This window comes from Mytilus galloprovincialis, chromosome 14 (genome assembly GCF_965363235.1).
Source record: "Mytilus galloprovincialis chromosome 14, xbMytGall1.hap1.1, whole genome shotgun sequence".
NCBI classification, from domain to species: domain Eukaryota; kingdom Metazoa; phylum Mollusca; class Bivalvia; order Mytilida; family Mytilidae; genus Mytilus; species Mytilus galloprovincialis.
In genome coordinates, this window is record NC_134851.1 from 10809066 (window position 1) to 10821703 (window position 12638).

The following is a 12638-nucleotide window of genomic DNA, read 5'->3' on the forward strand; positions in this document are numbered from 1 at the left end:
GACAAACTTCAATTCATCATTTTATTAAGAGGTACATTTGAAGGGTACTACAATGTATAGATTAGACCTTCAAAAATCAACGTTAAATATCGCTTAATTGGTTAATCGGTCAAACAATTATCGGAGTGACCGGTTAGGCAAAACTGTATGATTTGACCACACTAATTAAAACATTATGAAGCTTTTACAAATAAAAGTATATGTGGGGTATATAAAATTGAGAAAGGAAATGGGGAATGTGTCAAAGCAAAAACAACCCGACCATAGAGCAGACAACAGCCGAAGGCCACCAATGGGTCTTCAATGTAGCGAGAAACTCCCGCACCAGTAGGCGTCCTTCAGGTGGCCCCTTAAAAAATATGTATACTAGTACAGTGATAATGGACGACATACTAAACTCTGAATTATACACAAGAAAAAATATGAATCTATATGTCTAGAAGACAACAATTTAATGACACAAAGCAAATAAACCAAAGTGCAATATAGTCATAATAAATAAACAGGTCATTAAAGTTTGCAGAATTTACAGGCCCTTATTGAAGAGTGAAATTAAATGTAACTTCATCTATAGAACATTGTACCTGATTCAGAATGCAGATGAAAAATACAAAAATATGAAATCATTGTAGAATATTTCAATTATAATGCATCCTAACTTAACTTCTCATTTTATGTTTTTATTATTTCAGACAATAGTACCAGTTTGTGTAGATCATTGCCTGTATCTAAACAGAACGTAAGTATGATAGATATAAGAAGATGCTATATGGGTGCCAATGGAACATCTCTCCATTCAAGTCATAATATGTAGAAGTAAACCATTATAGGTCAAAGTATGGCCAACAACACTGAGCCTTGGATGACACTGAACAGTACAGCAAGCTATAAAGGGTCCCAAAAATGTCATGTCAGGTGTAAAACTATTCTAACAGGAATTGCATTATGGGCATTGTAATTTTGATAAGAACAGGAAGTTGGGCATCCCTCAAAGATATAGCTACTCACCAATACTATAAAATCAGAAAAGTGATTTCAAGAGAAGGATCAATGTAGGCACCTCATATTGCAAAACCAAAATCACTTTTAGTCAAGATTCAACAGACATTATGTATGTAACTACACTGTTCATCCTCATTAAGCAAAATATGTAATTTGATGAGCTGTTTAACAATAATTGCCTAAGCCCAAAGAATCCATGCAAATTGTTATTGTTTTTAATTTTTTGGTGATTCGATTTTACTTCACACACATTTGAAAATTCCATATTTCTAAATTATATTGATTTTTTTTCTTGTTTTTAACAGAGATATCCTGTTTGGGAGAATCTATGAAAGATTTAGTGAAGATATGATTGCTATGGGAACATTCTTAGAATGTCTTGAGCCGTATATCTTGGGAGACAAGCTAATGTCCATTCCTCCGTCTGTTATGAAAGATTTTGTTGACCATTACCAGAGTCGTGAGATGTTAGAGAGTGTAGAGGCCTGTATAGTACATCTAGAGGTCACCAGCTTAGATATTCATCAGGTATGGTAACTTTAAAAGTTCCAAGTTTTCTTTGAAAAGTTGCGTCTGTGTCAAATTTATGGATATGTTGGTACATTCACAACCGAGTCTATATGTAAAAAGAAGTAGATGCTAGACAGCAATCCAACAAAAATAAAAAAAGCTCTGACTTTAAAACTTAAACTTAATCTGAGACCCTCTCTGTTTATACAAAACAAACCAAAAACAAACAGAAACTGTCCTGGCTTTGTGTTTGTGTGGTACTCTAAATAACCCAAAGTCTTCATGACTAGTCGTGCATGGTGTGAAAAAAAATTAAATCTTTGAATGTCAAAAGGAAGATGAAAGCAAACAACAAGACTTCTAAAAAAAATGAATTGGTTGAAATCTAAAACTTATTCATAATAAAGTCACAATATGGCTTAAACTTAGAAAAAACATATGGAGACTGTTATTTGTATCTTTATTTTAACAGGTTGTATCATTATGTTGGAGCCATGGTCTGTATGATGCTATAGCTTATGTCTTTATTTTACCAGGTTGTATCATTATGCTGGAGCCATGGTCTGTATGATGCTATAGCTTATGTCTTTATTTTAACAGGTTGTATCATTCTGTTGGAGCCATGGTCTGTGTGATGCTATAGCTTATGTCTTTATTTTAACAGGTTGTATCATTATGTTGGAGCCATGGTCTATATGATGCTATAGCTTATGTCTTTATTTTAACAGGTTGTATCATTATGTTGGATCCATGGTCTGTATGATGCTATAGCTTATGTCTTTATTTTAACAGGTTGTATCATTATCCTGGAGCCATGGTCTGTATGATGCTATAGCTTATGTCTTTATTTTAACAGGTTGTATCATTATCCTGGAGCCATGGTCTGTATGATGCTATAGCTTATGTCTTTATTTTAACAGGTTGTGTCATTATGTTGGAGCCATGGTCTGTATGATGCTATAGCTTATGTCTTTATTTTAACAGGTTGTATCATTATGTTGGAGCCATGGTCTGTATGATGCTATAGCTTATGTCTTTATTTTAACAGGTTGTATCATTATGCTGGAGCCATGGTCTGTATGATGCTATAGCTTATGTCTTTATTTTACCAGGTTGTATCATTATGTTGGAGCCATGGTCTATATGATGCTATAGCTTATATCTTTATTTTACCAGGTTGTATCATTCTGTTGGAGCCATGGTCTGTATGATGCTATAGCTTATGTCTTTATTTTAACAGGTTGTATCATTATGTTGGAGCCATGGTCTGTATGATGCTATAGCTTATGTCTTTATTTTAACAGGTTGTATCATTATGTTGGAGCCATGGTCTATATGATGCTATAGCTTATGTCTTTATTTTAACAGGTTGTATCATTATGCTGGAGCCATGGTCTGTATGATGCTATAGCTTATGTCTTTATTTTACCAGGTTGCATCATTATGTTGGAGCCATGGTCTGTATGATGCTATAGCTTATGTCTTTATTTTAACAGGTTGTATCATTATGTTGGAGCCATGGTCTGTTTGATGCTATAGCTTATGTCTTTATTTTACCAGGTTGCATCATTATGTTGAAGCCATAGTCTATATGATGCTATAGCTTATGTCTTTATTTTAACAGGTTGTATCATTATCCTGGAGCCATGGTCTGTATGATGCTATAGCTTATGTCTTTATTTTAACAGGTTGTATCATTATGTTGGAGCCATGGTCTATATGATGCTATAGCTTATGTCTTTATTTTAACAGGTTGTATCATTATGTTGGAGCCATTGTCTGTATGATGCTATAGCTTATGTCTTTATTTTACCAGGTTGTATCATTATGTTGGAGCCATGGTCTGTATGATGCTATAGCTTATGTCTTTATTTTACCAGGTTGTATCATTATGTTGGAGCCATGGTCTGTATGATGCTATAGCTTATGTCTTTATTTTAACAGGTTGTATCATTATGTTGGAGCCATGGTCTATATGATGCTATAGCTTATGTCTTAAATTTTTAAAAGGTTGTATCATTATGTTGGAGCCATGGTCTATATGATGCTATAGCTTATGTCTTTATTTTAACAGGTTGTATCATTATGTTGGAACCATGGTCTGTATGATGCTATAGCTTATATCTTTATTTTACCAGGTTGTATCATTCTGTTGGAGCCATGGTCTGTATGATGCTATAGCTTATGTCTTTATTTTAACAGGTTGTATCATTATGTTGGAGCCATGGTCTATATGATGCTATAGCTTATGTCTTTATTTTACCAAGTTGTATCATTATGTTGGAGCCATGGTCTGTTTGATGCTATAGCTTATGTCTTTATTTTAACAGGTTGTATCATTATGTTGGAGCCATGGTTTATATGATGCTATAATTTATGTCTTTATTTTACCAGGTTGTATCATTATGTTGGAGCCATGGTCTATATGATGCTATAGCTTATGTCTTTATTTTAACAGGTTGTATCATTATGTTGGAGCCATGGTCTGTATGATGCTATAGCTTATGTCTTTATTTTAACAGGTTGTATCATTATGCTGGAGCCATGGTCTGTATGATGCTATAGCTTATGTCTTTATTTTACCAGGTTGTATCATTATGTTGGAGCCATGGTCTGTATGATGCTATAGCTTATGTCTTTATTTTAACAGGTTGTATCATTATGTTGGAGCCATGGTCTGTATGATGCTATAGCTTATGTCTTTATTTTACCAGGTTGTATCATTATGTTGGAGCCATGGTCTATATGATGCTATAGCTTATGTCTTTATTTTAACAGGTTGTATCATTATGTTGGAGCCATGGTCTGTATGATGCTATAGCTTATGTCTTTATTTTAACAGGTTGTATCATTATGCTGGAGCCATGGTCTGTATGATGCTATAGCTTATGTCTTTATTTTACCAGGTTGTATCATTATGTTGGAGCCATGGTCTGTATGATGCTATAGCTTATGTCTTTATTTTAACAGGTTGTATCATTATGCTGGAGCCATGGTCTGTATGATGCTATAGCTTATGTCTTTATTTTACCAGGTTGTATCATTATGTTGGAGCCATGGTCTATATGATGCTATAGCTTATGTCTTTATTTTAACAGGTTGTATCATTATGTTGGAGCCATGGTCTGTATGATGCTATAGCTTATGTCTTTATTTTAATAGGTTGTATCATTATGTTGGAGCCATGGTCTATATGATGCTCTAACTTATGTCTTTATTTTAACAGGTTGTATCATTATGCTGGAGCCATGGTCTATATGATGCTATAGCTTATGTCTTTATTTTAACAGGTTGTATCATTATGTTGGAGCCATGGTCTATATGATGCTATAGCTTATGTCTTTATTTTAACAGGTTGTATCATTATGTTGGAGCCATGGTCTGTATGATGCTATAGCTTATGTCTTTATTTTAACAGGTTGTATCATTATGCTGGAGCCATGGTCTGTATGATGCTATAGCTTATGTCTTTATTTTACCAGGTTGTATCATTATGTTGGAGCCATGGTCTATATGATGCTATAGCTTATGTCTTTATTTTAACAGGTTGTATCATTATGTTGGAGCCATGGTCTATATGATGCTATAGCTTATGTCTTTATTTTAACAGGTTGTATCATTATGTTGGAGCCATGGTCTGTATGATGCTATAGCTTATGTCTTTATTTTAACAGGTTGTATCATTATGCTGGAGCCATGGTCTGTTTGATGCTATAGCTTATGTCTTTATTTTACCAGGTTGCATCATTATGTTGGAGCCATGGTCTGTATGATGCTATAGCTTATGTCTTTATTTTAACAGGTTGTATCATTATGTTGGAGCCATAGTCTATATGATGCTATAGCTTATGTCTTTATTTTAACAGGTTGTATCATTATCCTGGAGCCATGGTCTGTATGATGCTATAGCTTATGTCTTTATTTTAACAGGTTGTATCATTATGTTGGAGCCATGGTCTATATGATGCTATAGCTTATGTCTTAAATTTTTAAAAGGTTGTATCATTATGTTGGAGCCATGGTCTATATGATGCTATAGCTTATGTCTTTATTTTAACAGGTTGTATCATTATGTTGGAGCCATGGTCTGTATGATGCTATAGCTTATATCTTTATTTTACCAGGTTGTATCATTCTGTTGGAGCCATGGTCTGTATGATGCTATAGCTTATGTCTTTATTTTAACAGGTTGTATCATTATGTTGGAGCCATGGTCTGTATGATGCTATAGCTTATGTCTTTATTTTAACAGGTTGTATCATTATGTTGGAGCCATGGTCTATATGATGCTATAGCTTATGTCTTAAATTTTTAAAAGGTTGTATCATTATGTTGGAGCCATGGTCTATATGATGCTATAGCTTATGTCTTTATTTTAACAGGTTGTATCATTATGTTGGAGCCATGGTCTGTATGATGCTATAGCTTATATCTTTATTTTACCAGGTTGTATCATTCTGTTGGAGCCATGGTCTGTATGATGCTATAGCTTATGTCTTTATTTTAACAGGTTGTATCATTATGTTGGAGCCATGGTCTATATGATGCTATAGCTTATGTCTTTATTTTACCAAGTTGTATCATTATGTTGGAGCCATGGTCTGTTTGATGCTATAGCTTATGTCTTTATTTTAACAGGTTGTATCATTATGTTGGAGCCATGGTCTATATGATGCTATAATTTATGTCTTTATTTTACCAGGTTGTATCATTATGTTGGAGCCATGGTCTATATGATGCTATAGCTTATGTCTTTATTTTAACAGGTTGTATCATTATGTTGGAGCCATGGTCTGTATGATGCTATAGCTTATGTCTTTATTTTAACAGGTTGTATCATTATGCTGGAGCCATGGTCTGTATGATGCTATAGCTTATGTCTTTATTTTACCAGGTTGTATCATTATGTTGGAGCCATGGTCTGTATGATGCTATAGCTTATGTCTTTATTTTAACAGGTTGTATCATTATGTTGGAGCCATGGTCTGTATGATGCTATAGCTTATGTCTTTATTTTACCAGGTTGTATCATTATGTTGGAGCCATGGTCTATATGATGCTATAGCTTATGTCTTTATTTTAACAGGTTGTATCATTATGTTGGAGCCATGGTCTGTATGATGCTATAGCTTATGTCTTTATTTTAACAGGTTGTATCATTATGTTGGAGCCATGGTCTGTATGATGCTATAGCTTATGTCTTTATTTTAACAGGTTGTATCATTATGCTGGAGCCATGGTCTGTATGATGCTATAGCTTATGTCTTTATTTTACCAGGTTGTATCATTATGTTGGAGCCATGGTCTGTATGATGCTATAGCTTATGTCTTTATTTTAACAGGTTGTATCATTATGTTGGAGCCATGGTCTGTATGATGCTATAGCTTATGTCTTTATTTTACCAGGTTGTATCATTATGTTGGAGCCATGGTCTATATGATGCTATAGCTTATGTCTTTATTTTAACAGGTTGTATCATTATGTTGGAGCCATGGTCTGTATGATGCTATAGCTTATGTCTTTATTTTAACAGGTTGTATCATTATGTTGGAGCCATGGTCTATATGATGCTATAACTTATGTCTTTATTTTAACAGGTTGTATCATTATGCTGGAGCCATGGTCTATATGATGCTATAGCTTATGTCTTTATTTTAACAGGTTGTATCATTATGTTGGAGCCATGGTCTATATGATGCTATAGCTTATGTCTTTATTTTAACAGGTTGTATCATTATGTTGGAGCCATGGTCTGTATGATGCTATAGCTTATGTCTTTATTTTAACAGGTTGTATCATTATGCTGGAGCCATGGTCTGTATGATGCTATAGCTTATGTCTTTATTTTACCAGGTTGTATCATTATGTTGGAGCCATGGTCTATATGATGCTATAGCTTATGTCTTTATTTTAACAGGTTGTATCATTATGTTGGAGCCATGGTCTATATGATGCTATAGCTTATGTCTTTATTTTAACAGGTTGTATCATTATGTTGGAGCCATGGTCTGTATGATGCTATAGCTTATGTCTTTATTTTAACAGGTTGTATCATTATGCTGGAGCCATGGTCTGTTTGATGCTATAGCTTATGTCTTTATTTTACCAGGTTGCATCATTATGTTGGAGCCATGGTCTGTATGATGCTATAGCTTATGTCTTTATTTTAACAGGTTGTATCATTATGTTGGAGCCATAGTCTATATGATGCTATAGCTTATGTCTTTATTTTAACAGGTTGTATCATTATCCTGGAGCCATGGTCTGTATGATGCTATAGCTTATGTCTTTATTTTAACAGGTTGTATCATTATGTTGGAGCCATGGTCTATATGATGCTATAGCTTATGTCTTAAATTTTTAAAAGGTTGTATCATTATGTTGGAGCCATGGTCCATATGATGCTATAGCTTATGTCTTTATTTTAACAGGTTGTATCATTATGTTGGAGCCATGGTCTATATGATGCTATAGCTTATGTCTTTATTTTAACAGGTTGTATCATTATGTTGGAGCCATGGTCTGTATGATGCTATAGCTTATGTCTTTATTTTAACAGGTTGTATCATTATGTTGGAGCCATGGTCTATATGATGCTATAGCTTATGTCTTAAATTTTTAAAAGGTTGTATCATTATGTTGGAGCCATTGTCTGTATGATGCTATAGCTTATGTCTTTATTTTAACAGGTTGTATCATTATGTTGGAGCCATGGTCTGTATGATGCTATAGCTTATGTCTTTATTTTAACAGGTTGTATCATTATGTTGGAGCCATGGTCTATATGATGCTATAGCTTATGTCTTAAATTTTTAAAAGGTTGTATCATTATGTTGGAGCCATTGTCTGTATGATGCTATAGCTTATGTCTTTATTTTAACAGGTTGTATCATTATGTTGGAGCCATGGTCTGTATGATGCTATAGCTTATGTCTTTATTTTAACAGGTTGTATCATTATCCTGGAGCCATGGTCTGTATGATGCTATAGCTTATGTCTTTATTTTAACAGGTTGTATCATTATGTTGGAGCCATGGTCTATATGATGCTATAGCTTATGTCTTTATTTTAACAGGTTGTATCATTATGTTGGAGCCATGGTCTATATGATGCTATAGCTTATGTCTTTATTTTAACAGGTTGTATCATTATGTTGGAGCCATGGTCTGTATGATGCTATAGCTTATGTCTTTATTTTAACAGGTTGTATCATTATGCTGGAGCCATGGTCTGTTTGATGCTATAGCTTATATCTTTATTTTACCAGGTTGTATCATTCTGTTGGAGCCATGGTCTGTATGATGCTATAGCTGATGTCTTTATTTTAACAGGTTGTATCATTATGTTGGAGCCATGGTCTATATGATGCTATAGCTTATGTCTTTATTTTAACAAGTTGTATCATTATGTTGGAGCCATGTTCTGTTTGATGCTATAGCTTATGTCTTTATTTTAACAGGTTGTATCATTATGTTGGAGCCATGGTCTATATGATGCTATAATTTATGTCTTTATTTTACCAGGTTGTATCATTATGTTGGAGCCATGGTCTATATGATGCTATAGCTTATGTCTTTATTTTAACAGGTTGTATCATTATGTTGGAGCCATGGTCTGTTTGATGCTATAGCTTATGTCTTTATTTTAACAGGTTGTATCATTATGTTGGAGCCATGGTCTGTTTGATGCTATAGCTTATGTCTTTATTTTAACAGGTTGTATCATTATGTTGGAGCCATGGTCTATATGATGCTATAGCTTATGTCTTTATTTTACCAGGTTGTATCATTATGCTGGAGCCATGGTCTGTATGATGCTATAGCTTATGTCTTTATTTTACCAGGTTGTATCATTATGCTGGAGCCATGGTCTGTATGATGCTATAGCTTATGTCTTTATTTTACCAGGTTGTATCATTATGTTGGAGCCATGGTCTGTATGATGCTATAGCTTATGTCTTTATTTTAACAGGTTGTATCATTATGTTGGAGCCATGGTCTATATGATGCCATAGCTTATGTCTTTATTTTAACAGGTTGTATCATTATGTTGGAGCCATTGTCTGTATGATGCTATAGCTTATGTCTTTATTTTAACAGGTTGTATCATTATGTTGGAGCCATTGTCTGTATGATGCTATAGCTTATGTCTTTATTTTAACAGGTTGTATCATTATGTTGGAGCCATTGTCTGTATGATGCTATAGCTTATGTCTTTATTTTAACAGGTTGTATCATTATGTTGGATCCATGGTCTGTTTGATGCTATAGCTTATGTCTTTATTTTAACAGGTTGTATCATTATGTTGGAGCCATGGTCTGTATGATGCTATAGCTTATGTCTTTATTTTAACAGGTTGTATCATTATGTTGGAGCCATGGTCTGTATGATGCTATAGCTTATGTCTTTATTTTAACAGGTTGTATCATTATGTTGGAGCCATGGTCTATATGATGCTATAGCTTATGTCTTTATTTTAACAGGTTGTATCATTATGTTGGATCCATGGTCTGTTTGATGCTATAGCTTATGTCTTTATTTTAACAGGTTGTATCATTATGTTGGAGCCATGGTCTGTATGATGCTATAGCTTATGTCTTTATTTTAACAGGTTGTATCATTATGTTGGAGCCATGGTCTGTATGATGCTATAGCTTATGTCTTTATTTTACCAGGTTGTATCATTATGTTGGAGCCATGGTCTGTTTGATGCTATAGCTTATGTCTTTATTTTACCAGGTTGTATCATTATGTTGGAGCCATGGTCTGTATGATGCTATAGCTTATGTCTTTATTTTAACAGGTTGTATCATTATGTTGGAGCCATGGTCTGTTTGATGCTATAGCTTATGTCTTTATTTTACCAGGTTGTATCATTATGTTGGAGCCATGGTCTACATGATGCTATAATTTATGTCTTTATTTTACCAGGTTGTATCATTATGTTGGAGCCATGGTCTATATGATGCTATAGCTTATGTCTTTATTTTAACAGGTTGTATCATTATGTTGGAGCCATGGTCTGTTTGATGCTATAGCTTATGTCTTTATTTTAACAGGTTGTATCATTATGTTGGAGCCATGGTCTGTTTGATGCTATAGCTTATATCTTTATTTTACCAGGTTGTATCATTATGCTGGAGCCATGGTCTGTATGATGCTATAGCTTATGTCTTTATTTTACCAGGTTGTATCATTATGTTGGAGCCATTGTCTGTATGATGCTATAGCTTATGTCTTTATTTTAACAGGTTGTATCATTATGTTGGAGCCATGGTCTATATGATGCTATAGCTTATGTCTTTATTTTAACAGGTTGTATCATTATGTTGGAGCCATGGTCTATATGATGCTATAGCTTATATCTTTATTTTAACAGGTTGTATCTTTATGTTGGAGCCATGGTCTATATGATGCTATAATTTATGTCTTTATTTTACCAGGTTGTATCATTATGTTGGAGCCATGGTCTATATGATGCTATACCTTATGTCTTTATTTTAACAGGTTGTATCATTATGTTGGATCCATGGTCTGTTTGATGCTATAGCTTATGTCTTTATTTTAACAGGTTGTATCATTATGTTGGAGCCATGGTCTGTATGATGCTATAGCTTATGTCTTTATTTTAACAGGTTGTATCATTATGTTGGAGCCATGGTCTGTATGATGCTATAGCTTATGTCTTTATTTTAACAGGTTGTATCATTATGCTGGAGCCATGGTCTATATGATGCTATAGCTTATGTCTTTATTTTAACAGGTTGTATCATTATGTTGGATCCATGGTCTGTTTGATGCTATAGCTTATGTCTTTATTTTAACAGGTTGTATCATTATGTTGGAGCCATGGTCTGTATGATGCTATAGCTTATGTCTTTATTTTAACAGGTTGTATCATTATGTTGGAGCCATGGTCTGTATGATGCTATAGCTTATGTCTTTATTTTAACAGGTTGTATCATTATGCTGGAGCCATGGTCTATATGATGCTATAGCTTATGTCTTTATTTTACCAGGTTGTATCATTATGTTGGAGCCATGGTCTATATGATGCTATAGCTTATGTCTTTATTTTACCAGGTTGTATCATTATGTTGGAGCCATGGTCTGTATGATGCTATAGCTTATGTCTTTATTTTACCAGGTTGTATCATTATGTTGGAGCCATGGTCTGTATGATGCTATAGCTTATGTCTTTATTTTAACAGATTGTATCATTATGTTGGAGCCATGGTCTGTATGATGCTATAGCTTATGTCTTTATTTTAACAGGTTGTATCATTATGCTGGAGCCATGGTCTATATGATGCTATAGCTTATGTCTTTATTTTAACAGGTTGTATCATTATGTTGGATCCATGGTCTGTTTGATGCTATAGCTTATGTCTTTATTTTAACAGGTTGTATCATTATGCTGGAGCCATGGTCTATATGATGCTATAGCTTATGTCTTTATTTTAACAGGTTGTATCATTATGTTGGATCCATGGTCTGTTTGATGCTATAGCTTATGTCTTTATTTTAACAGGTTGTATCATTATGTTGGAGCCATGGTCTGTATGATGCTATAGCTTATGTCTTTATTTTAACAGGTTGTATCATTATGTTGGAGCCATGGTCTATATGATGCTATAGCTTATGTCTTTATTTTACCAGGTTGTATCATTATGTTGGAGCCATGGTCTGTATGATGCTATAGCTTATGTCTTTATTTTACCAGGTTGTATCATTATGTTGGAGCCATGGTCTGTATGATGCTATAGCTTATGTCTTTATTTTAACAGATTGTATCATTATGTTGGAGCCATGGTCTGTATGATGCTATAGCTTATGTCTTTATTTTAACAGGTTGTATCATTATGCTGGAGCCGTGGTCTGTATGATGCTATAGCTTATGTCTTTATTTTAACAGGTTGTATCATTATGTTGGAGCCGTGGTCTGTTTGATGCTATAGCTTATGTCTTTATTTTACCAGGTTGTATCATTATGTTGGAGCCATGGTCTATATGATGCTATAGCTTATGTCTTTATTTTAACAGGTTGTATCATTATGTTGGAGCCATGGTCTGTTTGATGCTATAGCTTATGTCTTTATTTTACCAGGTTGTATCATTATGTTGG

At 34.0% G+C, this 12638-nt stretch overlaps 1 protein-coding gene across 1 annotated transcript in view; it reads left to right on the forward strand.

Moving 5' to 3' along the window:
- The window catches only part of LOC143059195 (vacuolar protein sorting-associated protein 8 homolog), a 57660-nt gene that overhangs the window by 23451 nt on the left and 21571 nt on the right, over nt 1-12638 (forward strand). Inside the window, exons 19-20 of the mRNA XM_076232685.1 lie at nt 693-739; nt 1308-1530. Of these exons, the coding sequence (XP_076088800.1) occupies nt 693-739; nt 1308-1530 (270 nt within the window). The remainder of the gene's footprint in view (nt 1-692; nt 740-1307; nt 1531-12638) is intronic.